This window comes from Pyxicephalus adspersus, chromosome 11 (genome assembly GCF_032062135.1).
Source record: "Pyxicephalus adspersus chromosome 11, UCB_Pads_2.0, whole genome shotgun sequence".
In the NCBI taxonomy this organism is placed as follows: domain Eukaryota; kingdom Metazoa; phylum Chordata; class Amphibia; order Anura; family Pyxicephalidae; genus Pyxicephalus; species Pyxicephalus adspersus.
In genome coordinates this window covers 55,476,729-55,501,861 of record NC_092868.1, presented here as the reverse complement: position 1 = coordinate 55,501,861, position 25,133 = coordinate 55,476,729, and the positions used below count along the sequence as shown (strand labels likewise).

Sequence of the window (25,133 nt, the reverse complement as noted above, 5' to 3'; positions counted from 1 at the left end):
TAGTGTAACTTGTTTTTATTACAATTATGTACATTTATAGTTTAATTTTTCTCTTTATTGGAAATCTATACATTAGCACACTGACGAGCACAGTGGATTGATGCAATTAAGGGAGCATGGCGCTGTATTTGTAGGCAGTGTAGGTTCCTCTTCTTCGTGACTCTCCAATTTTCTTTTTATTTGCCATATGGCCTCCTCTATCCCAAAAGCACTCAACAAAGTGCATACTCAGCAATGTCACGGGCAAAAGTTTCTTCTGTAAAATCATACAGATGTGATTTTTTTTAAGGTCCAGCTAAAATTATTGTAAATTTTCTTACAGAAGAAGATTATAGAATAAAACAGAATTATTTAAATAAAACAGACAATTTCTATCTTGCTAAAATTAATCTATGCCCAGCATGGATTTCTTTCCTTCTTTACATTGTGATATGAAAGACTTAAATTGTAGGTAGGAAAAAAAAAATGTTCTTTATTACTTTTGGATAGGCCAAGTAATGGTTCAACACCCCTGTCAGATTTTTTTTCTGTCTGGGTCCCGTTGTGGAGATTATTGTTATCAAACATTATTTTTATATAGCGCTAACATAATATGCAGCACTGTGCATTAAATAGGGATTTCCTTTACTTTTTGTCCTGGAAACATAACTGGAAGATAAAGGTGGTTACTACAAAGATAGTTGTTACCGTGACAGGTATCTACATCAAAAGGTGTACTTTCACCTCTTTTTTTCACCAACATAACATCTTGGATCACTTTTAGCTTTGGTGACAATGAACCTGATTTATTTAGCTCTCCAAGGCTGGAGAGGATACACTTTCATCAGTGAAGCCTGGTCAAGGATTGAAAACATTTGCTAACAAATAGCAAATGTTTTTTAGGAACATTATTCCAGGTTTGCTGGATCACCCAGCTTTACTGATGAAAGAGTATCCTCTCCAGCTTTGAAGAGCTTTCATAAATCAGGCCCAATGTCTCCTGAACAAATTGAAAGGATGAAGTGCCCTAACAGGACACCAACAGCAATACAAATCTGACAGGGATTCTATTATATTTCTACTTCATCCAACAGTAATTGAATAAGTTCCTGGCTATACCAATACATTTTAGAAATAGCATGTATGGCTCTGGTATATTAAAATGCACAGGACATTTTTTCATGTACATTTCAGGCATATTTCTATTAAAATTAAGTAAAAAAAAAAAAAAGGAAAGGTAGTGGCAGTATTGTGAGCCCTCTTGAAACCTGAAGGGGTAGTAGAATAAAGTAGACTGACGCGTAAAGGATTTGTGATCAACAAATGCAGAAAATGAGACTACCCACAGGCTAAGTTCTGCTGGTTCAAGATGATCTAATTGTGCCCATGCACAGTAGATGGTCATCTAACAGCTTTAACATCACCATCATTAGTCACAGGAATCTGGCAGATTTTAGTCATAGATTATTGTCATTGCAAACCGTTCATGTGAGTATGTTCAATCTGATGACATCATATAGGAAAGAAATCCCCTGACAGCAAGAAAAATGGAAGACAGTTGTAATGTTCTAGTTGTTTGCCCAATCAAGTCTATACTGTTAGTGGTTCAATCATCCGTCCAACTATCTGAGTATAATGTTAGGTGATCATCCACAGTGCATGGGAAAGGAATTATAGGGTAAGCCCTTTAAAAACAATAATTATAAAACAATCTCCACTAGGAGAAACTAAAGGAGGAACTAAGACCGGAAACCAGGAGGTTTCATTTTATTTTTAGAAATGGCTTACATCTAGGATTAGTGGAAAATTGGGATGCAAAAAAACAACCAGGGACTGGTGCCAAGCTCCAGGAAAAATATTCAAAACTGTAGCTAACTTGGTTAGTCTGTAACCTTTTATTTGCGTTTTCGATTGATATGTGCAACACTCAGACAAGTCTGTGTCATGCGCACACTGCTCACAGTGTGATGAATAGTAAATACAGGTTGTGCGCAAAACACACTACAAATGTTAGAAGGTGAGTAAAACAGGATGATTGGTGAGCATTCTCTTCATTCATTTCTTATTCTGGAATTAGAGATGGATTTCTCGTAATGAAGGATACAGAATGGATCTGGGCTTTCTATATCACATTTCCTTGTACACGGGCCGACCGCTGAAAGAGAACTACGGGAATCTATCAAGGTGAAAGTGAATAGATCTGTCATTTACATAGATGGAGAGATCACTGTGCAGACACAATGAGAGGATAGCTAAATGGATAGCAACACGGCAGAGCACTAAAAAAAAACCTTGCCTGTGATAGAGATCTGCTTTCCTATAACTGCGTATATAACTGTACCACAATAGATCACACAGTTCCTTGGCGGTATTAACCCCAGAACACGTCACGGAGATGGAGGTAGCAGAGGGAGATGTAATCATTCCATCTCATTGCTGGCTCCTTCAGGCCTACGCAACTTTTCCACTTGCTCATTGATCTGTCCATCTCCGCCACGGCGGTCTTCAGTTTGGACTCCCATGCAATCCTCTTCGTCAACTTGTCCAACGTCCTCTTCATCTTCTTCAGCCTCTTCCTCCCCTTGGACTTCCATACGCACTTGGCTCTGCAGGTCGATCTCAGGGTCATCCGCAGTGGACAGATGGTGGGAGTTGACCTTTGCTCCCTCGGGGCTGTGATTTTCCTTGACGGGAGAAGAGGAGCCAGACTCATTGCTGACAGGGGAAATGTCACTGCTGCTGTTGTGGTTAAGTGTTGCCTGGTTGGGTAAAGTGGGAGGTTTCATGGGTATTTGCCAAGCTGGAATCTTAGGTGTAGATGGGGAAGGCGGGAATTGCCTCCTATTAATGGAAAGAGAAAGAAGTCAAAACATGCTTCCTAGATTATACTACAGATGTGAAAAGGCCTAAGAACAAGGTCACCTGAAAGTTGTCTGACTTTGCACACATTTCCCAGATCATTAGTGAACTTGTCTTTGCCAAATAAGGGAGCATTTTGTTATTTGATGGTGTTTTGTCCTGTCAAAAGCTGGCAAGCAGTGTGTAATGTAATGTAACGTTTAGAATCCAAACAGTGCTGGACTGATTGGTGCCTTTTGATTTGGTTTGAGAGGTACATGGAGATAGGCAGCCAAGCTCTTTGGTCCCATGGACCTTCTTTGGAGTGATCTCTGTTGAGTCGTAGACAGAGAATGGAAGGTAAGAACAACCAGAATAGGCTTTATTTGGAATAAACAAGATATTCCAGTACATTTCAAAGGGCTTCGGGGATCCTCTTTAATGGGAGCTAAAATACTAGAATAATAAAGTCAGGACTGGGATGCAAAACAATTAGTAATACCCTGGTGAAAAGGAATACCCCCAAATCTCATTGAACATCTTAGTACACACAAATAAAGTCTATTCTGGACTTTTAGAGGAGTGTCACTCTTTAATTCTCTTTTCAGTGTGTTATATCAGGCAGCTTATTCTTTAAGACAAGACAGCTTTTTCTCCAAGGCACAGTAACTAATTCTTTAGGTTGTCCATCCCAGCAAAGCTGTATTACTTGTAGAGACTCATGAATATGAACTTGTAGAGAAGCATGAATATATAAGACTGAATCAGAAGGTATCTTTTACTACACTTTAGAAAGTAATTGCAAGTGTGTGACTTCTCAGTTCACATTTCTAATTCATTATCACTGTGGTCGTAGGAAACCTATTTTCTACCATTCTTTGTTCAACTATAAGTCCCAGCATACCTTTGTGTAACAGAATAATCTATTGCTTTCTGCAAGCTGAAGTTAATGGGAGTGACGGTTGTACTTTAGAAGCTTGGAGTTAGCTGTATCTGGTTCTGACGTTATGGTGCCAGCGATGGTCATAAAGAAAATTAATTTGGCTGATAATGCGATATCAATTATAGCATTTCAGTGAATTATAGCTTAGATCGGACCATGATGTCAAATAGCATGGTGAAATTAAAACGTGTAAAAATAATTAAACGCTCTCCCAGGACAGCACTAGCTGACTCTGGACATTTAGTCATCAGTGTCTGGATATGTAGGACATTTTGCTGTCCTGAAATGTACTAGCTAAGGCCCTCTAAGACAGGGCTCCCGGGGGATTACTTGACCCCCTGTGGATGGATGGAAACCAATCTATGAAACAATCTGTTTGGAAGCTTAGTTTGCATCTAGCAACCAATAATATTTTTCCAATTCCTACTGGCTTAAAAAAAGACATCTAAAACCCATCTATACCTTTCTATATTTGAACTAAAATTAAAAAATGAAAGGGTTATATTCTGACCCAGGGTATAATATGGAATTTTACGGTCTTCACATTGCACGTGAATGCATATCTCTTCATTTTGTAGTACATATGTCACAAGGTGCATTCCATATATGAGTTTCATATGAAGGCATTGTATGGTGATATACTGTGATCTATGTGAGAGGTAATGAATGCCACCTTAGATGTAAAGTGCAAACTAATGTGCTAATATGAAACTAATTATGTCTCATGCAAGCTCTGTCTTAACGTTGCCTATCTGGTGTTTCTCTAAGAAGTCCAATGTTATTTCCCTACCACCATCCCCAAACCACAACCTCCAGTACCTGTTCAGCAGCAGTCCTTTCAGAGAATAGATTTCAGACTTTAATTCCTGGATGTTCTGAGATTCCAGAATAGTGTTAGATGAATTAGAGGCCTACAAAGCAAACCAAGAGATGTCATGATTTAAATCTTATGAGATTCTACCAAATATAGTTTACATTTAAACTGACAAAACTGCAATAAAATTTCAGAAACACAACAACAATTTCTAAAGGATAATCGCTGTTTTTGAGTAAAGATTGTGACCGCCAAAGCACATAACAGAATAAAAAAAAATTTTTTTGAATAAGTTTAATTTCCAAAAGAAGAAGAAAAAAGCTTTCTATCCTGGACCGATAGGTAGTCTTGTTCCTTTGAATTGTGTGTCAGTCATGATGATGCAATGGCGTGGGTGGGCAAAGAGACCACTGATTCCAGCTGTCTGGTTTAAAAGGTCACCTACTTGTGTTGCTTCAGGAACTGGGACAAAAGAGTAATACTGAAAGATCTAAATAGCGTTTCTGTGAAAGACTACAGAAACATTTATAACTGGAGTTCTTCTTATAACAGCTTCCCAAAAATAAATACAAATTACATATTTTACAGAAAGCCATGTGATAGGTGATAGCCATGTCATTTTCAGTCAGCGGAAGAAACACGTTAAAAACATTGTAGCTATCAACACCTGGTCCAAGAAGTATGATGTTTTTGAACGTGTATCTTAAACATTTCTCAAAGGATTAGACTGAACAACCAAAAAAAAGAAAAAAAAAACCCAACATTTATTAAGTGCATTCTAATGCACACGGTGTATCTTGGCCACTGAAGAATGGATTAAGAGTCAAATCAAATATTGTTAAACTAAAGGTGAGTAAACTGGCCATAAACAAGTCGATTTCCTGTTCTATCGAGAAGTCCATTCTATCTTTTTATAGGACTAATCAATAAATCAAATTATTATTTCTGAATTCAATCAACTAAAGTGATCAATACAGAGCACAGAGTTAAAAGAACTCCAACAGGTCAAAAAATGTCTCTCTTAGTTGATTTCTGCTGATTTGCATTTTGGAGCGTGCTCACATACACTAATATTTTAGAAATTGAGCAAGTGACAATATATTTATATAACTAGTTTAATTGATTAAAACCAAGGTTCCTTAGGGTTCCTCCAGTTTGCTAGGGGATGCTTGAGAAATGAGCAATTTGTGCCTCTTGGGTCAGTTTAACTGACACCAATGATGTTTTTGGCTGTCTGGTAAGGGTTGCATTCTTCCCACTGGCCAGCAATGTAATAGGAATTCTTCCCACTGACCACCACACCAATATACTGTGAGCTGTGGATATAGTAATTATAGCAGGGGGTACCTGAAGACCTGAAAGTTATTTCAAGCGTTCCTCCATATTAAAAAGGAAAAAACACTGCATTAGATAGAATGTATGTTATAGCATTGACTTTGCATCAACTGCAGTGTGTATTTAATGTATAGCGCTGCGTAATATGTTGGCGCTATATAAATCCTGTTTAATAATAACATTAATAATAATAACTGCAGTGTGCAGTATGTTTTCAAACAGCCTAAATTTAAAGAATTTGAATGTTCTAAGAACATTCTCAAATCAACGTCAAAGCTGCTGTATTTCTTCTTTGAAGTCTGTTTACATAGAACATGAAACATTATGGTTGTACAAAGATGATGATGCTACTCACCTTGGCAGCTGCCAGCTCTTGGGTTAGTTCCTGGATCTTCTGTTGGTGTTGTAAAAGCAGTTCTTGCACAGCAGCTAGTGTGGTCTGGAGTTGAGTTACTGTAGGACAAAATAGCACACGAAGCAAATTATGACACCCAGGATGAAGATATCTCAGGCTCAATAAGTGTTATATTTTTACACACACACAAACATAAAACCTTTTCCTAAATCTAAAGAATTTCAGCTGTCACTGATTGCTAAACATGTGGTGCTTTAAAGGGACACTGCCACCTTGCCAGTCCACTCCCTAGATCAACGTACACTTCTTTATAGCTACCCCACTGCTCCTTCCTCTGTGGTTGCCACTGTAAAATACTTGGTACGTCCAGGTAACACTCAGAGCCTCAAGCTCTCTCCAAAGTCAAAGGACACCCTGCCTAATGTTACTTATGCTACTGGCACCTGAGGGTAACTAGGAAAGGTGGCTGTACTTCAGCATTGCTGTTGCCTTGGGCAGATTTTAACCATGCCAGGTCTTACTGGGATGGGCAAGTAATCAGTGCAAGAAAAGCTAAAAATACTCAAAAATATGTCTGAAAAAATCCTGCTTGAGACTGTTGCCTAATGTGTAGATTACATGACCATGAGCCTACGCATTTGGTCATATTGTGGAATTGAAGAGAGTGCAAAGAAGGGGAACTAAACTAATAAAAGGAATGGAGGAGCTTAGCTATGAGGAGAGATTAGCTTGATCGTTACAAAGAACAAGAGGGCACTATTTGCGTCGGGAGGAAAAGAAGTTTATTCTCCCGGAAGGGATTCTTCACTGTAAGGTCTGTGAAAATTTGGAATCGGCTCCCTTAGGAAGTAGTTTCAGCAACTATTATAGATTGCTTTAAGAAAAAGCTGAATGATTTCTAGAAGCACAAAATATTAAAGCTCAAAAGTAAAGATAACAGAGACTGTTGATCCAGGGAACATCCGGAGTTTTTTCCCTGTGTTGGAGCAAATTGTACCAGGGTTTGTTTTTTTTTTGCATTCCTCTGGATCCACTATGTCCATAGGCTTTTATATCTGGGATATGTTTTATTTCCCTAGTGGTTAAACTTGATGGACTTTTGTCTTTTTTTTATAACATGAATTACTGTTTAACTGTGTACTCTGGTGAAGGGCAATACAGTATCAATCAATCTGTGCTATGGTCCTCTTCCTTTGTCATCATACCTGAACATCTGTAGGGGATCGGGCTAAGATCAGGCTGGAATCTGACACCCTCACAGACTATATGTACCCACCCCTACGCACCCTACATGGTTATAGGCAGCACATCTTTTATAGATAGGGTATATATTGTTTAAGTGGTATCAAAAAGCCTTTTTTTTTACAGGTTCAGACCTTATTAATAAACAGATATAAGCTGTCAGTTAATTTCTCTATACCCTTGCTATACATAGAGATAAAAATATACACTAAAAAAAGTATAAAAAAATAACTTAAATGAAGGGATCACTTTATTTTTATATATTGTGCATATGCTGACCTAACCCAGGCTCCGCATTTGTTTACACCGATTTCAAGTCCTCTTTCCTGGCCGTCTCTGTGCAGTACAACCCCACAGATTTCTATATGGTTTGTATACCCTTATCTACCTCCCGAGCCTATAGAAAGTTTATGTGGCTGTACTGTGCAGGCATGGGCAGAAAACACGCTGCAGGGGAACATAAACAAACAAGAGACTGTGGCCCTTTGGATCTTGGTAAATTGGTTACTGTGGAGGGAGAGGATGCTTTATTTTGAATCACCACAAACAGGGTGGTATTATGTTAGGAAAATGATAAGTGCACATAGTATAAAAGTGCATTCATCCTTTAAAAAAGAAATAGATTTTTTATATCCACTGGTATAACTATAATAAGAAATCTGATGTGTATTATTAACAGTTTACCAAGTTTCCTAAAAATTGATAAAGGAGAGGTTTAGGTGTACAAGCTCATCATAGATGAACTCATTCATTAGCTATTGTCTGCAATATGACATCTAGAAATAAAATAGTTATTTACTCATGCATGCAGACCTTGAAGAATGGAGGCGTTCTGCTGTAGTGTCACCTGCATCTAGCATCATGTGTGGCAAAGCATGCTTGCTTTGTAGTGCCTCTGGGGCTTTATGGCTACAGGTTGGCCAAACACTGATATACATTCGCCCACAGTGCTACAGTTCCTCTCCATCTCTATCCGCCAGCACATGGATTTATGTTCTTCCCATCTAATCTCTCCCCTCCCCTCTCATCTGTGGGATTTGCAATGTATCACTGGTGGCGGAGGGCTGACTGGATTGAGAAGTATAGCCGTGTGTGTCCCTTATCGCAGACAACCATTTATCAAGCAGTTTATCTCTCTGTATCTCCTGCACTGCCTCTGTTTTATCCATCTATCCTCGGCTGTCATCTGTGTGACAGAAGCCGCCAGGGGGGGTCTGACAGACACCGAGACAAGCCGGGCAGTGATCAGGGGAAACCAGCGCTGTGTGGAAAGCATGCTAACCCCTTAGCTCTATATAAAAGAAGGATAGTCCCTAAGGATTCTACAGCCTTCCAGTCACTTGCAGGCTAGCCAAATCACAGAAAAACACAAACACACAATCACACACCCTCCTGTCATTGGGCTGGTCACAAATCTGCCTAAAAATAACATTTTAAGGCGAAATGAAGACATTCCTTTTTGCATTCTTGGGTTTGGCTACCTCAGTTACACAATCGTAGAAAAATGGAAGGTAGAGTCTGAGATAAAATAAGTTTATTTTTAGAAGAAAAAAAATCGGGTGGATATGATTACTCAGAACACAATGTTTTAATTGTTATGTCTAAGCGTGTCATAAATATTTCACAACCGGTTGTAGAGCAACTTTAGCCAACAAGTAAAAATTGGGTAGCTGTTATTATCAAGATGTAGATGACCTAAAAATTTGACTACCAAATCTTTTATTTTTGGATAGATGGGGAAAAGGTGGTTTAAACTCTTGTAGGGATTTTCCCTAATTCCTGTTCCACTGAAATGTTCTGACCCTTTGCCAGTTTGAACAATGGTCACTTTTTTCTAAACAATTTTCCGGCCCATCTGCAGAATACCTTTAGAGTGAATGTTTATAATTACCCCAAATTAAAAAACTGCTGATGCAACACAAATTCAAAGACACCACATTCACATGGTAATGTATTTAAAGTGAACCTGTCAGAATTAGGATATGGGAGCAGCAACTACTACCTTACAGCCTAAGGAGCACTCATTGGGTTACATAGTAAGTTAGGTTGAAAAAAAAAAAAAAAAAAAGTTAAGGCCCATCAAGTTCAACAACTAAGGTTCAATATGCTCCAACGGGGGGAAAAAAATCCTTCCTGATGGCGAGAGGCAATCGGATGTTCCCTGGATCAACAGTCTCTTGTTATCTCCCCCCCCCCCGCTTGAACATGTCTTCTCAAGGGAGAATAGATTCAGTTCAGCTAATTTCTCCTCATAGCTCCTCTATTCCTTTTATTATTTTAGTTGCCCTTCTCTGCACTCAATCCGATTCCACAATGTCTTTTATGTGGTGAACAAAACTGGACTGCATATTCCAGATGTGGTCTGGCCAATGACAATGATCGCAGGTAAAATACATAAGGTAAATCAGTTTATTGGGGATAAAAAAGAAAATGGTTCTGTCTATAAAAAACACAAATGAACTTTCAAGGATAAACCAATCACAGTGTAGAAAAGCCTGGCACCTACCAGCATGCGGCAGAGAAGGGCCCGTATGGCAGTATTGGTCTACTTGAAGATACCCAACATGCCCATTGCTGATCCAGACCTATACTTTCCTAGTTAGCAAAGCTCATACTGATTTGAGAGCAATGGTCCTTTTTGGTGGCATGCTGGCAGAGGACATGCTTTTGTAAAGGTAAAGAACTATAAGACATGCCTACCTTTTGTAGGACGCTTAGAATGTATTTAGCAAATTTACCCTGTATGTGCTGGCTTTGTGGGAGAAACCTGAAGACAGAAAGGGCTGTCCCAGTTACCAACCCCTATCAAGGAGCTATAGAAAACCATAATGTTATAAAAGGTTTAAATGCGTCAGGTAATCTGAATGTGATGGCAACTACCACTGTTGAGAGGGAAACCTGCCTAGCTTGTATTGGAATTCTTCTTTTATGTTTAAATCATTGTGGTGCATCTCTCACTCAATTGTTTAACACATTAAAAAAAAACTAGGCCCTTGTCTAAGTCACACTGCCAGTGTCTTGTAGTGTATTGGAAGCTATGGAAGCGGCTGTTTTATGGCACAGACTATTCCCACATCTTGACACATGTGCACACACCTTGCTGTCAAGCCGAAGAAACTGAAGCCAAAACCTCCCATTACACTAAAGGGCTGTCACTCTGGTCCCCTTATTAATATTCCGAGGTTGGGATCCTTTCCGTAAAAACATAATTAATTGAGGCCGCAGCGACAGTAAACAAGCAATTTTAAATTAAACCGAAATGACGGCGTCTTCATTTGCAAATGTGAACAGATTTTGTGAGCAGATAAATGAAGTCACCATGTCTATGAGGGTGTGTGAAGGGGAGGGGGGGTGCCTGGTGTGTGCGCCAAGCTGGGATGGAGTCGTTAATCGTTACCTGTCTGCGTGACGCTGCCACTCATCTCCGAGACGCTGGACTCGATGCGCTGCAGCTGCTTGCGGCTCTCCTTGCTGCCGATGATTAGCGGAAGCAGGTATCTCTAGATGAGGCAATGACAGCAACATAAATATGTATATGTAAATTGTAGGATTGCGTATTAAGAAGAATTTTGACTGAATGAAAAATAAATGCAGGGTATTGTTGCAAAAGGAGGGAGTGTTGAATATACCAGCAACAGAAAACTGACAATTTTCACTATTTTACTTCTCTAATCTAAGTTCTAGCTTATCTACTACCATCAGACTCCAGAGAACTTCTCGCATATGCACTGGTTGGGTTGGCTGTAAAAATTTCTATATTACTTGTATCACCAAACTGATGAAATCCAAGGGAGATTTACATTTGATATTGGCTATCAGAAACCTATTTGAAGACAAGAGTTGGTCACACATGTGCTTGGGAATACCTTTCTCATGATGCAAAAAAGCATTCCCAGACACCAATTTCTGACAAAGGGGTGTGAATGGCTTGGTTCATTCTTGCTATGTCCAAAAGAAAAGCTGTAATCCTAAATCCAGAGAAGAAAGCATTTCCAGCACATATTTTTGGGTTTGATATTCAACATTTCTCGAAAGAGCAATGTGCAATCACATCGGGCTGATTAATTATCCATTATCCAAATTTTCTGTTATTATTATCCATATTTATTGTTAATAAATTACCCGATTACTTATTGTTTATCATGTTCTGATCCTCTGACATACATGTGCAGTGTTCTCCCCAGTCCCTTTTAGCAAGGTGAACCACCCAGGACTTTCTAGTAACCACCTAGCTGTTTTTGGGTGGTTACTGAAAAGTTGGGTCACGATGCATGGGCTGCCACCCGCCTACAGCTTTTTCCCACCTAGCCCAAAAAATTTCTGGGAGGAACACTGATGTGCGTAAATTTACTTTTTGGACCAGAGATTCCACCACTGCTCTTAAGAAGAACCTAGCAGAATTCTGAACCCACAAAAAAAAAAAATGTAATCCCATGATGGGCTTTGCCTGCTCTGGTCCTACATGGACAATGCTGTCAAGTCAGCATGACATATGATAACAATGTTAAAACACTTTTGTAAAAGATCACTGAACATATCCAGGGGCTGTAAGAATGAATACCAGATTTACCCTCACTTCCTATCCTGTGTACAGTCTTTTTGCCAAAAAGTAAAGAAATCTCTCCTAAGTACTCTGATGGCATTACAACCTAACAGGAGCCCCTTCCGTATTTTTTCCAAAACTTTAAATAGTTTAATGATGAATGCAAAGACAGAGTTGAAATGGACCTTGGGCTAAAACACAACGCCTGCTTAATATAGTTTACTCCCACCAGAGTTGTCAAAAACTCTGTGCAAAGCAAGCAAAAAATATTTGGGAGAAAATTAGTAAAATATTCACTTTATTCTTAGGTACTGGCTTCTTTGGGTGTCCCAAGGCCTCACAGAGGGACCCAGATTATGGTCCCAATTCGCATTACTGGAGGCTTTTTCATACAGGAGCTATTTTCACAGGATTTGGGGCCCATAAAATGACCCACATATGTCACCTCATCTAGGTGAACATGTCTGAAGCTAGGGAGTAAGAAATGTCTTTTTATCATTTGTTCCTTTAAATACAGCATCTTAACATTGCTAATGCCCAACATATCTATACTCATATTGTGTTACTTTCCCAACCTCTTAGATCGTAAGCTCTTCGGGGCAGGGCCCTCTCCTCGTCCTGTGTCACTGTCTGTATCTGTCTGTAATTTGCCACTCCTATTTAATGTACAGCGCTGCATATTATGTTGGCATTATAAAAATCCTGTTTATTAATAATAATAATAAAAATAATAATTCATGTCTCTTTTTTGTAAACAATACAAGATAAAAATTAAATTAAAATTTTTTTTTTATCAGATCTTTAAGGGCGACAGTAACCAAACCCTGCATTTAGGATTTCAAATACGTCTTACTGGTCACAGCCTTCCAAGATTGTTTGACTGATACACTAACAGTTTTAATAACATTGTTTTGGTTTTAATTATTGTTAATTCATTTTTATTGTATGCAGTCACAAATAACTTGGTACTAAGCCATAATTATTTGATGCCAAACCTCAACTGATGACTCTTATTTAGAAAATGACATGTGAGCAGAATTAGCAGAAATAGAACCAAATCCTAGAAGAATAAAAGTAGCCAATTATGATATGGTCCCAATTTCCACAATTCACATAAAACCTGCAATACCACAGAGAATAAAGGCTTTTGTTGGTACTTCCTAAATGCCAGTATGGAGCCCTACAATCATCCCAAGATCCCCTTTCTGTAAAGAAATACAAGTTTATAGCTGGTGATGACTGTTACTATTTCAACCAAGAAGAGAACATAGATATTGGGCACAATACAATTTTTATATCCATGGGCATGTATATTGTGTTCTTAAATAACTGCATGTTTTTTTTTGTTTGTTTTTGGGCTAGGGGTTATTTCATTACACCAGAAATGCTATAACACTATTAATACATTACAATATTTCCAAAAAGAAGATGAATCATGCAGAGGCACAATTAGGAAGTGACAATCAATAAATGAGAACATTACTGTAGGTGTCAGCAATGTCTTCCACAATCTAATCTGATTACTGTGGCCATGTGCAGACTACGTACAAATGGGAGAAAGGACTTAAGGGAAACCTAAGAGGATAGATGTAAGAAAGTCACCATTGTGGATATGGGATTAAAGAGAAGGTTTTGGGACCAGCAACCTTCACAAACTAGTGACTTGGAACTAAAATTCACAATATTTTCTCAGATTCTTCAGCCTCCAATAATCACATTCTTGTTTCAGGTAAGGTCAGGTAACTGACTAGGTAGTGAAGGCAGGATCAAGACGACGGTGTAAGGCCCAACACCTTGATGATCGAAATCTTTGATGTTCTTAGGTATGCTTTTCAGTGCCAAAGGAATGCTAATCTACTTTCAATTTTTAAACTAGGAGTGCACACCTGACAGCCGCTGATATTACACTAGTAGTGATCAGGATCCACACTAACTGGTTTCCATGTATATAATCACAACACCCATATAAGTGATCAAATGAGGTTAGTCTACAAAAAAAAATATAAATTTTGGTTCATTTGTCAGTAGGGAATTTATCAACACTGTGACTCAAACAAAAAGGCTTTAATTTATGATGATGATGTTACCAAATTTGGTCTGGGCATGTAGGCTTTAATGACTTAAAATCAAATGTTCAATGGCAGTCTACCAAATTGCCACATTCACGTTTCCTTTATTATTAAATTTCCCAAGCTTCCACAAACATTTCGTAACAAAACACCTATCTATTTTGGCCCTTTTCATTTGCTGCTTGTCATTTTGTTCAAGAATTACAGGTAATCTTTAATCTGCTGTTTTAATTTTACTTATTGCAGGAAAACATGAAAAACCTGTGATTACTCTCATGAGAACCAATGGCAGCATACGAAGTAGAGTAATACTATACATGATTAATCACATATTTTGGGTGTAGCTTTTATAATGGGTTACACAATAACTGGGATAAACAATAGCTGTTTTGACAAACTAAATAACACCAGCATTGGGATACAACGTGGCGGAGAGGTCAGGTAGAAGCTTTTGGAATTGGGACCCCCTCAATAAGTTATCGATGTATAAATAGCCGTCCAACATGTCAAGTAATATTATTATTATTATTATTATTATTATTATACAGTATTTATATAGCGCCATCATATTACGCAGCGCTGTACATAGTCCATAGTCGTGTCACTAACTGTCCCTCAAAGGAGCTCACAATCTAATGTCCCTACCATAGTCATATGTGATTAATGTAGTCTAAGGTCAATTGTTAGGGAGAAGCCAATTAACCTAACTGCATGTTTTGGGATGTGGGAGGAAACCGGAGTACCCGGAGGAAACCCACGCAGACACGGGGAGAACCTGCAAACTCCATGCAGATAATGTCCTGGCTGGGGATAGAACCTGGGACCTAGTGCTGCAAAGGCCGGAGTGCTAACCCCTGAGCCACCGTACTGCCCAAAATAATTGGATAAAAATCCTCACCAAACAATTTCGGTTTCTTTCTTTTGAACAATTTGTATATGCATGATCCATATTAAATCCAAAACCCCTCCCCTTCTAGATTATGTACCAACATTCATTTTTACTCTTTTACTTTATCTTTGTAGATAAAAAGCACTTTTATTATTTTCTTTGACATCACTCAGCTTCCTAAAATCTTGTAGGAACAGGAGTTTGGTTCCTATTAATGTAGACAGGCCCCCCAGAACTACGTCTTTCCAGACATTCTTAAGAGTTGCACTTACTTTTCTTACATAGCTGATGGTGATATGGCCTTTTGCAATGCATATTCACATATCTGAGGAGGAAGCTTTTTCAACAGGCTAGGAAATGCACATCATCTCCCTGGATTATGGATGGATGGTTGACAGATTTTAGAATCAGAAATAGGTAGCTCGGGCTACGGAGGAGTGGCAGCTCAGATATTGATAGATGTCTTAGGTGTATAAGGAATACAAGGATTGCCCAATTCCTGCTACTAAATATGCTTGAACCTATGTCATGTTGCTTCTTTAAAGAGAACCTATTGCAAATTCCAAGTGACCCATTTCTTTGCTAATAAAGGAAAGGTTAAACATTCATTCACTTGAACACAGACAGTACTATGGAGTACTTCTTTGGCCCCATATTAAAGCACTGGGCCAAAAATAGGGCAACTAGCATTTTCATATGGGGCAGGCATGGGTGCACATGGCAGATGAATGGAATGGGAAATGGGGGGTAAAACGTGCTGATGGCAGGGGTGAATAGACATTTAACCTTTTTCCACGTTATTGCAGTATCGGAAAGGTTCATGGATTTACACTGTTTATGTTTCTTGATTATGGCTGGTAGACAGAAAAGTTGGGGAAGTGAAAATGGAAGGTAAATGTTAGTAGCAGAGGAGCTGAACTCTAGGTCAGAAATTTTGCCAGCACTTACCTTGTACAGCTGGTGGAAGCCAAAAGCAATCCCAGCTAAAAAAACTGCAAGAGCTCCATATTCTTTCCAGCGTGAACCAGGGGGATCTACAAGGAGGAAATAGTACACATATGTAAACCTTTAAAAGACAATATCACAGGACTTACAGCATTACGCTCAATGCATGTTAAAGTTGGCCTCTTCTACACACTGAACCCTCAGGTCTACACAGTTTCTGCACACTTTCGCCACATCAAGTGGAATCATGATGTCATAGCAAAACATCAAAAGTTACTTTTAACAGTGAATGTGTCAAAGTTACACATATGTGTGAAGACTCCAATGGTGGTAGTGATTCACTGACCTTAAAGTCACATACTGGAACACGAACAGAGAAGCTAAACCTGTATGCCCTAACCTTAAAAAATATGTGCTACACCACTTTATTATAGGAGCATTTGCATTTTCGTTTTTTTGTTTGTTCCTTCCAAGTTCCACAAATGTCTGCTGATCCTGGTCAGGGGAGTCCACCTGATGCAGTTTCCAGTGATAGCATGGCAACAATTCTCCACTGCTTCACTTTCATGAAAGTTTGCATTACAGTGTGATCTAAAGATGTTGCACCAGATGTAGCTACCAGAAATGTCCCTGCTGATTGACAAGCCTCTAGCTTGTCAATCAACATTTGGCCACACACAGTCCTTCTCAAAATCTGCCGCAGCACTGCGTTGTGCAGACCCTCCAAATGCAAATTGTATATGTGTATTTGTGTATGGGAGGTGGAGCATGTAAAACACAAATGATAGAGGCCTTTTTTGGTTTACTCTATGAGGCTTTCATAATATATAGTAATTTGACATGATACTTTTTTAGACTGCCATAATATTATTATTAATATTATTATTAATAATAAACAGGATTACAAAGAGCTTACAATCTAGTAGGTGGGGGAATTTACACACAATAGGATGGGAGATATGTAGTGGTGGGAAGTAGTGATGGACAGAAGAGGATGGGTAGGCAAGTTTGAAAAAATAGGTTTTGAGTGCTCTTTTAAATGAGCAGAAAGTAGGAGCAAGCCGAATAGGACGAGGAAGACCATTCCAGAGAGTTGGAGCAGCTCCAGAGAAGTCTTGTGTCCGTGCGTGTGATGAGGTTATGAGTGAGGAAGTCAATTGTAGGTCAGGGGCGGAGAGAGCAGGTAGGGGAGTACTTTTTTGCCAGGTCAGAAATGTGAGTGGGACAATACCTGTGTAGGGATTTGAAGGCAAAGCACAGGAGTTTCAATTTGATTCTAAGGTGAAATGGAAGGAGCATGCCTTTGGTTGTTCTTTTATTCTGACAATAAATAGGTATTACGCACGCTGAATTACCCTGAAATGAGTATTGCACACTGGCACCCTGCAGTTGATCACTTCCAATTACTGACTTTCCCTGTTCTGCATTGTGTCTTTGTGTGGAAAAAGCTACCTTGAGATAGGAGCAGGGTATTGCTTCCTCATACCAAAGAAGCAGGGGAAATGGAGAAAGCACAGATATACAAAATACATGAAACAGAAAGCAGGTAAATTCTTGCAATGTAGGTCCTCAGGTACAGCTTTCACCACAGCAAGGAGGACAGTAAAATAGAAACAATAGAAAATGTCTCTCCAAATTTCATGGGACTAGCTATCAAAAGCATTGGTGCCTTGGATGGTCCCATACTGCTGATTTGGAGCTATGAGGCTGCTAAAGAGTATTGCCTGGGCACAGGAAGTGCACTGCTTTCTTGCAGGCAGATCTCAGTCAAAATATAAATCTTTCAGAATACCGCTTCATAGGCATGATTAACATTTTATGGATATAGTCTGAAAGAAAACAAATCTTTATTTTTTTTGTTCAAATTCTCTTTAAAAAAAAAAAAACCTTGTGAGTGTAATAGTGTAACCCTAACTGTACAAAAGCACATCAGATCGGTCCCATCCATTATCCACTGAAGACATGAGTTGTCTTTCTTCCCCCCTCCCCTTCGGCCCGCTTCTCTTTTTCACCCTGGCTCTCCCTTCTTCATTCTTATGTTCGTTTTTCTTTTTTAATTTTGCCACGAGACAGACTTGTGTCACTTAATGTAAAACGAGTGAGATGGCATTTCGGCTCTGAGGCTTTATAGACTTGCTGAACTTTTGTGAAAGATCATCCTAGTCCCGTTTCATTAATAATGAAAGGGAGGGGGCAATAAAATCGCTCACTTTCAGGAGACGCCATAGACTCTGAAGCTTGGGGTTACACTCTTCTGCTGGCATTAATATTTTTCCCCTTAACCCATTAGATGTCAGCAGGGGCTGAAATTAGGATTCGTTTGGGTCTGTCTGGGTCCTCCAGTATTTAGTGGTATAATAACAAAGCAGAAAGTGTCAACCAATCCATGTGGTTCATTTTTTTTTTCTTTATAATTTTAGTTCAGGGGACAAAAAGTTCACGTTTTCCAAATGTTTAAATGGGTTTCTATAGCATGGAGTTGCATGTGGGTTTCCTCCATCACTCCAGTTTTCTGCACAAAAAGATTTCATGTTCTCCCCAAGTGTGCGTGGGTTCCTCCCAGACTCCAGTTTCCCCACTCCTCCAAAAAGACGCAGTAATTAAACTGGCTCCCCCAGTAATTATCCTGAGTATGCGTGGGGGGAAAAAACAAAAGTACTGCATTGGGTACTGGTTGCTGGGTGGGATATGGATGGATGATAAAAAAAATAACACCAAATTTCCACAAAAGAAACAATCAACCCCCAAAAACATATATAGAAGTAAAATCAGAAACAAGCTCAAGCCACAATTTTATGTTCTCAGTTAGTTCTCTTAAGTAGATTCTTAATTCCATAATCTGTTCATGTTTTTGTATACCCAGAAGAAGAAAAAATGTATTTATCCCTTGTTCCTCTGAACTTCAGAACAGGAAGAATGACCATTTACACAGAATAAAATTCTATCCAAAACTTAAAAAATGGCTAAGGAAATTCTTCACATTGTTATCTTATAGGATCTGATAGAAAATCAGAATCAAGACCTACTAGTTGGTGGAACAGTAAGGGAAAGATTGGTGAGGAAGCTTGAACTTTGTAAAAATAAATACAAAAATCAAGTAATAAATTTAAACCACTAAGACTCACTCAAAACTGAAGCTGTGTTCAACCCAGACATTTTTTTAAACAGAGTGCTTAGAAATTATAGGTGGGTGGCAGGCCCTGTATTGTGACCCAACTCCTAGGTAACAACCCAAAAACAGACGGGTTGTTACTGAAAAATGCCAGGTGGTGCACCCGGCTAAAAGGTTCTGGGGAGAACACTGTAAAGTATGTATTTAAGAAAGACTTAAGATTTTCCAGAGAAGAAGGATTCCCATGGTTTTATACAGTTTGAGATGGTAAACTAAACTACAACAACACTAGAGATTTTCAATATGCAAAATTTTTTATGCATTAAACTAAAACTGCAATTTTTTTTCAATTTAGTTCATTTGCTGAAATTTATATTTAGGATATTTTCAAAAACAAATCATCTAAGGCAGCCTAAAAAATACAGAACCCAAACAGCATAAATTTTATTTTATTATGCACAGCAATATTTTTGATAAGTAATCCGGCTCTACCAAAACTTTAACATTTTGAGCAATCACAAAGGTTTTGTTTACCACCAGACATGAAAATGAAGATCACATTCAAAGCTCTGAAAAATCAGCCAGAAAAGTTACGTTTCCACGTTAAAAATATGATCAGATAAATTTATGCTAGTAAAGGCCCTGGAAAAAGAATTAATGTAAATTCTCATCTGTGTCGGTCTGCACTATTCTTTATACAAAACAAACAAATAAAACACAGGGTAGGTTGAGCAATGGTAGTAACCAAATATTTGGGAGCATGTTAAGATAAATAAGAATCCAGGAAGTCGGATTGCCCTGTTCTCCATTATCCACCCTCAGATACAGATACAGAACAAAACACTAGTTTTTCTTGCTAGGTAAATGGAGTGGCACACCCAAGGGTGTTGTTCCATGGAAAAATGTCAAAAACAACTTAATTTAACCTCATCTTTGTGGCATTTTTCTTTGAAATATCTGACGGGATAAAAAGAACAAAAAGATTGATGGATTTAATATAATAAAAAAACAAAACAATTCATTTTTATCCCTGTTTCCTTTTACGGAATAACTGATCTTAAAAATCTTTTTCTTAAAGTGACTCTGTTACGTCTCACTGTCACGTGCAGAAAACAGCTTTATACTTACCTGTTCACCTGCAGGTTTGCAAAAATCTCACTCAAGCGGTCAATGCAAAGTGATTCTGCAAGCTGCTGGAATATTAGGTCCCCCTCCTCTCTTTTGGGCACTGTGGTTTGTTCCTGCTGAACCTTAGTGACTTAGGGCAAGGTCAAATCTGCTTCGGAACTAAGCGATCCCACGTACGGTAGCTCCCCACAGCTAGCATCTTACCAAGCTCTCAATCAATCTAACCATTGTGCTTGTTTTTGAAGAACTAGTCTCTGCATTTTTGACAGTGGGTGGCAGAGAGTGGTACTAGTATGACTCACCGCTGCCCCTATTCATTCTCTACGGAAATGCTGATAAGAAAAGCTACATGTAGCGTCACACAGGAGTCAGCAATTCCCTATTATATGGAAGCAGTAAATGCGTTGAAACCATATTGCATTAGTGCCAGTTCACACTAGTAGTGAGTTGCAGTGAATTTACCACTTCCTCAATCCAGGAACCGCCGCTGCCTCTTGGGGCAAATATATAGGGCTATGGTAGCCACATTGGGAATGAATAGGGGCTGCAGTGAGTGGTACTCACTGCCGCCAGGTGCCACATGTTGCAGATACTGGTTCTTTTTGTAGAACCAGGGGTGCTAGCCAATAAGGAGGCAGGTGTGAACCTGCCCTTAAGGATTATTCGGGGGAACCTCAGCTGCCAAAGGAGGGGAACTCGCTCTTCTAAGCTCCTGGACGTTTTTGATTTTTGGGTTGATTTAAGTAACACAAGCATTGCTACAAGCTTTCAGTAAATCAGTCAAAAGTTATGTATAAAACGCAATCAATTACAAGAATTGACCTAATTAAGTCAAAATCTGGGCAGCACAGTGGCTCAGAAATTAGCACTCTGGCCTTAGCAGCACTAGGTCCCAGGTTCGACTCTCAGCCAGGACACTATTCTCCCCGTGTTTGTGTGGGTTTCCTCCAGTTTCCCACATTCCAAAATCATGCAGTTAGGTTAACTGGCTTCCTCCAAAAAAAAAAAATTACCCTAGACTGTATTAAAGACATATATGACTATGATAGGGACATTAGATTGTGAGCCCCTTTGAGGGACAGTTACCGACATGACTATTGTACTTTGACTTTGTACAGCACTGCCTAACATATTGGCGCTATATAAATACTGTGTAATAATAACATTAATAATAATAATAATAATAATAAATGGTCAATAAACCAACAGCTTGACTGAATTAGGAAGGGGAAACACTACAATTTCCATAAAAGCAATTCATTTTTTGATCCTTTTTATTTTATTTCGGTTGCTCAAATCAACAATTTTATGTTTTTCTGCAATTGCAAAAAATAAGATCAAAGGTTTAACCGCTCAATCTAGAACATGACCAACTTTTAGTGATGTGATGAGGCTGACATTGGATTGGCTTGGTTGAGATGTCCAAGATTGTTCTTCGCTCACCTGTGTTTATTTAAATACTAGTACACATGCTTACGGAAATATACAGTGCTGTTGCTTTTTCACAGTTTAGCAATTAAGTGAATCTGCGAAAAAATTAATGTGATTTTTTTTTTCCCCTCGCAGTATCCAGCGGCTTGAAGTGACAAGCGCAGACGTCTCTCACAAGATCGGCCATCATGCTGACTGATGCGCCAGGGAACTAATCGCATGTCAAATACAAGATATTTTATGTAATAAATTACGGGCAAAAAGTAATTTCAGCGTCATTTATCAGCATTATTATCAGTCTTGTTTATCTGGATTAATCAACATTTTAACTCCATGCACTTCATACAACGATAATATCGCAACGACCTTCTTTCACAAAGTGAGGGAGTTTTGCAGGAAAAAGGGGTTAATCGTTTACTTTTACTTTTTTTTTAAACTCAGAAAGAAAGCAAGCTTGGTGATAAATTGCATAATTGTCAGTAAACAAGGAAAACGACAATTTTTTTTAAATGTCATAAAATGACTCTATAAATCTAGCTAGCCACGAAAAAAAAAACGCAAATTTTGTGACATGCCTAATACGGGCCATAGGATTGGGTGAGGCCGTTGCCATGGCGATGGTGAAGCAGAATATTAATAACTAAGGCCTCACTCACTCACAATCTATGGGGTAATTACATTTACATTTTAATTTAGGAAAACACATCTATTATGATTTTCCCCCCTCTTCCAAACAACAGCACTGATTTATAATTAATTAAGAGGGCCAGGATACGATATTTGACAGGGGGTTATTGAACAACACAAGTCAGATAAGAAAAAAAAAAAAAGAAAGAAAATGCTCAGGGAAAAAGGTCACAATTTAATGTTAAGGGAACTTTGTAGCCGGTTGTAAAATCGTTCTTCCCATGGGTGTATTTTTGCTTTCTATTGAAAAAGGATTTGGTGCTTAGAACGAATTGTGAAGTAGTAATAGTCCACCCAAAATTGATATATCTGAGGCCAGTTGGGTGAATCACATTGCTGTTTTTGCATTTCTCAGAAACTCTACAAATTACCCCAATTATGAATAATCAAACAAAAAGTGAAAGTGCACCTTGATATGAGATGATGGATGGAGCTGGGAACACAGACACAAAGAACTTACAGAGTGTAGCAGGTGTTATTAAAATATTAAAAAAGCATCATTTTTGGGGGACTATGAAAATTGTAGAAAAGGGAGAAGTGCCCGTTTAGATGGCTGTCTCTACAGTGGATCACACAATCAGGGATAGGTGACCATAAATCCAAAAGGGGGGGGGGGGGGGGGGGAAAACTTCCACTTACTAGCTAAAAAAAAACTCCTGAAAAAAACTTTTAGATTTTTATCCTTTATAACAAAAGTTAATTTTTTGTCCCCCAGCCTAACCTAAACCTGCTTCATCCACAGATGTATACTCATCTGACAGCTGTGAATCTGCTACTTGTTTACATCCAGCAGTCTAAGATGCTCTACAATGGGGCAGTAATGTGCAGGCATGGGCAAGACAGTAATGTGCAGATGTGGCCGGGACAATGAAATCTTTGGGGCTGCAGTGTGCAGGCATGGACTGGACATTGAAGTCTATGTTGCCGCAATGCAGGCGCGGCTTGGACAGTAAAGTCTATGGGTCTGAATTGTGCAGTGGCCAGGACAGTGAAATCTTTGGGGCTGTAATGTGCAAGAACAGCTGGGACAATGAAGTCCATGGGGTTGTAAAGTGACAGTGCGGCCAGGACAGTGAAGTCTATGGGGCTGAAACGTGCAGGCACGGCAAGGTTAGTGAAGTTCGTGGGGCTATAATGTGCAGGTGGAGGCAAGACAGTGAAGTCTATGGGGCTTTAATGTGTAGGCATGGCCCAGGACAGTGATGCCTATGGGGCTGTAATGTGTAGGCCAGGACAGTGAAGTCTATGGGGCTGTAATGTGTAGGCACGGTCCAGGACAGTGAAGATTTGTGTTGAATGTAAACAGTGGGACCACAACCATTGCAGTGAGGTTAGCATCTGTGGAGCAGGAGGGTGGGTAGGTTGGGCCACAATATTTGTATAAGTGTACTTTGTTTCAAAGCTCACTTATCTTACAAGCAGAAATATTAGTTTTTGTGCAGTATGATCCTTTCAAAAATACAGACTGTTTATAAGTCTCATGTACATAAATTACCATAAATAATTTATATATGATTTATAAATCTGTTTACCATGACTTGCTTTTGCAGCAGCATGTTCCAACAGCTCGAAAATGTATGTAAATTAAGTATAGAAACCTTAAAAAAAGTTTTACAAAGTAGAGTAACCTGTCACAATACGATTGATAAACTGGGATATGTTCAGTTCCAATGTTCTTACATGCCATACATTCCAACCAAACACGGTCTGACCGCTGTGCGATTGTCATGCCTAGGGTGTCCTCTATGGACCATAGCTGTATGTTGTGCCATACTACTTTGTGTCCTTATAGCAATGACACCTTGTTCACTCCAAAGCTAATAAATTTCAGTTTGTAGCCTAATTTTTGCAGGAAAGATGTTTCTAGATCAGAAAAAGGTGGAATATGGAAATTTGGAAGAGGGATTTCCCAAAAGAAACTGTGCTCCCTACAGACATAGCCCAAAGTTGTCAATTATTTTACTCTAGACCAGTGTTTCACAACCAGAGTTCTGTGGAACCCTAAGGTTCTCCAAGAGGTTGCTGGGGGTTCCTTGAGCAATAAGTAGTTTGTGACTGTAGGGTCAATTTAACTGACACATATGATCTTTTTGGCTATATGTAAGGGTGACATTCTTCCCAATGGCCAACACTGTAAGTGGCATTTATCCAATTGGCCACCAAGCAAACATACTATGAGCTGTGGATATAATAATTATATCAGGGGTTCCCTGAAGACCTGAAAGTGATTTCAAGGGTTCCCCCCGGTAAAATGATTGAGAAAGGCTGTTCTAGAACAATCAAATATTATAATACAGACGTGACGTATAAAATAGTGGTACAGAAGAGACGGGCACTATAATTGGACCTTCCAAGTTAGAAAGGTTTTAGTGCATATTGGATGTCTACACGCTAAAGGGCCTGCTGCAATCCAGAAAACCCTCACATGGTTGGCATTCTGCAGAAGCGCTGACAGGTTATTCTGGGTAAGTGTAAGGTGTGACAAATTCATATGTTGCCTGACAGGATAGAATATCACACGCACCAAATTTTTCCATAACCTAATTTCTAAAAAGTAGTCAAACAGTCCTGGCAGAGCTTACTGATACAATAATTCATTTTTATAAATTATTTTTGAAATTTATGCAGGCTGCAACAAGGCTTGCCAAAAAATAAAAAATCAAGGCACCGATAGTTTTCAGTGCTATATTTTGGCACTGAAAACTGGTTACAACCCAAATCCAGTTCATTTTTCTTTTCCAGTTCATTTTATAAGATATGGATAGGAAATAGGAAAGAATAAGAACTTATTATATTCTCATTGGGCAATTTTCACCATTCGTG

General features: G+C 38.9%; 1 protein-coding gene across 1 annotated transcript in view; it reads right to left on the bottom strand.

Moving 5' to 3' along the window:
• The window catches only part of PEX14 (peroxisomal biogenesis factor 14), a 107,031-nt gene continuing 81,898 nt past the window's right edge, over nucleotides 1-25,133 (bottom strand). Inside the window, exons 5-9 of the mRNA XM_072425669.1 lie at nucleotides 15,956-16,041; nucleotides 10,904-11,006; nucleotides 6,265-6,362; nucleotides 4,580-4,671; nucleotides 1-2,820 (exon numbers count right to left, since the gene is read on the bottom strand). Of these exons, the coding sequence (XP_072281770.1) occupies nucleotides 2,400-2,820; nucleotides 4,580-4,671; nucleotides 6,265-6,362; nucleotides 10,904-11,006; nucleotides 15,956-16,041 (800 nt within the window). The 3' untranslated portion in view covers nucleotides 1-2,399. The remainder of the gene's footprint in view (nucleotides 2,821-4,579; nucleotides 4,672-6,264; nucleotides 6,363-10,903; nucleotides 11,007-15,955; nucleotides 16,042-25,133) is intronic.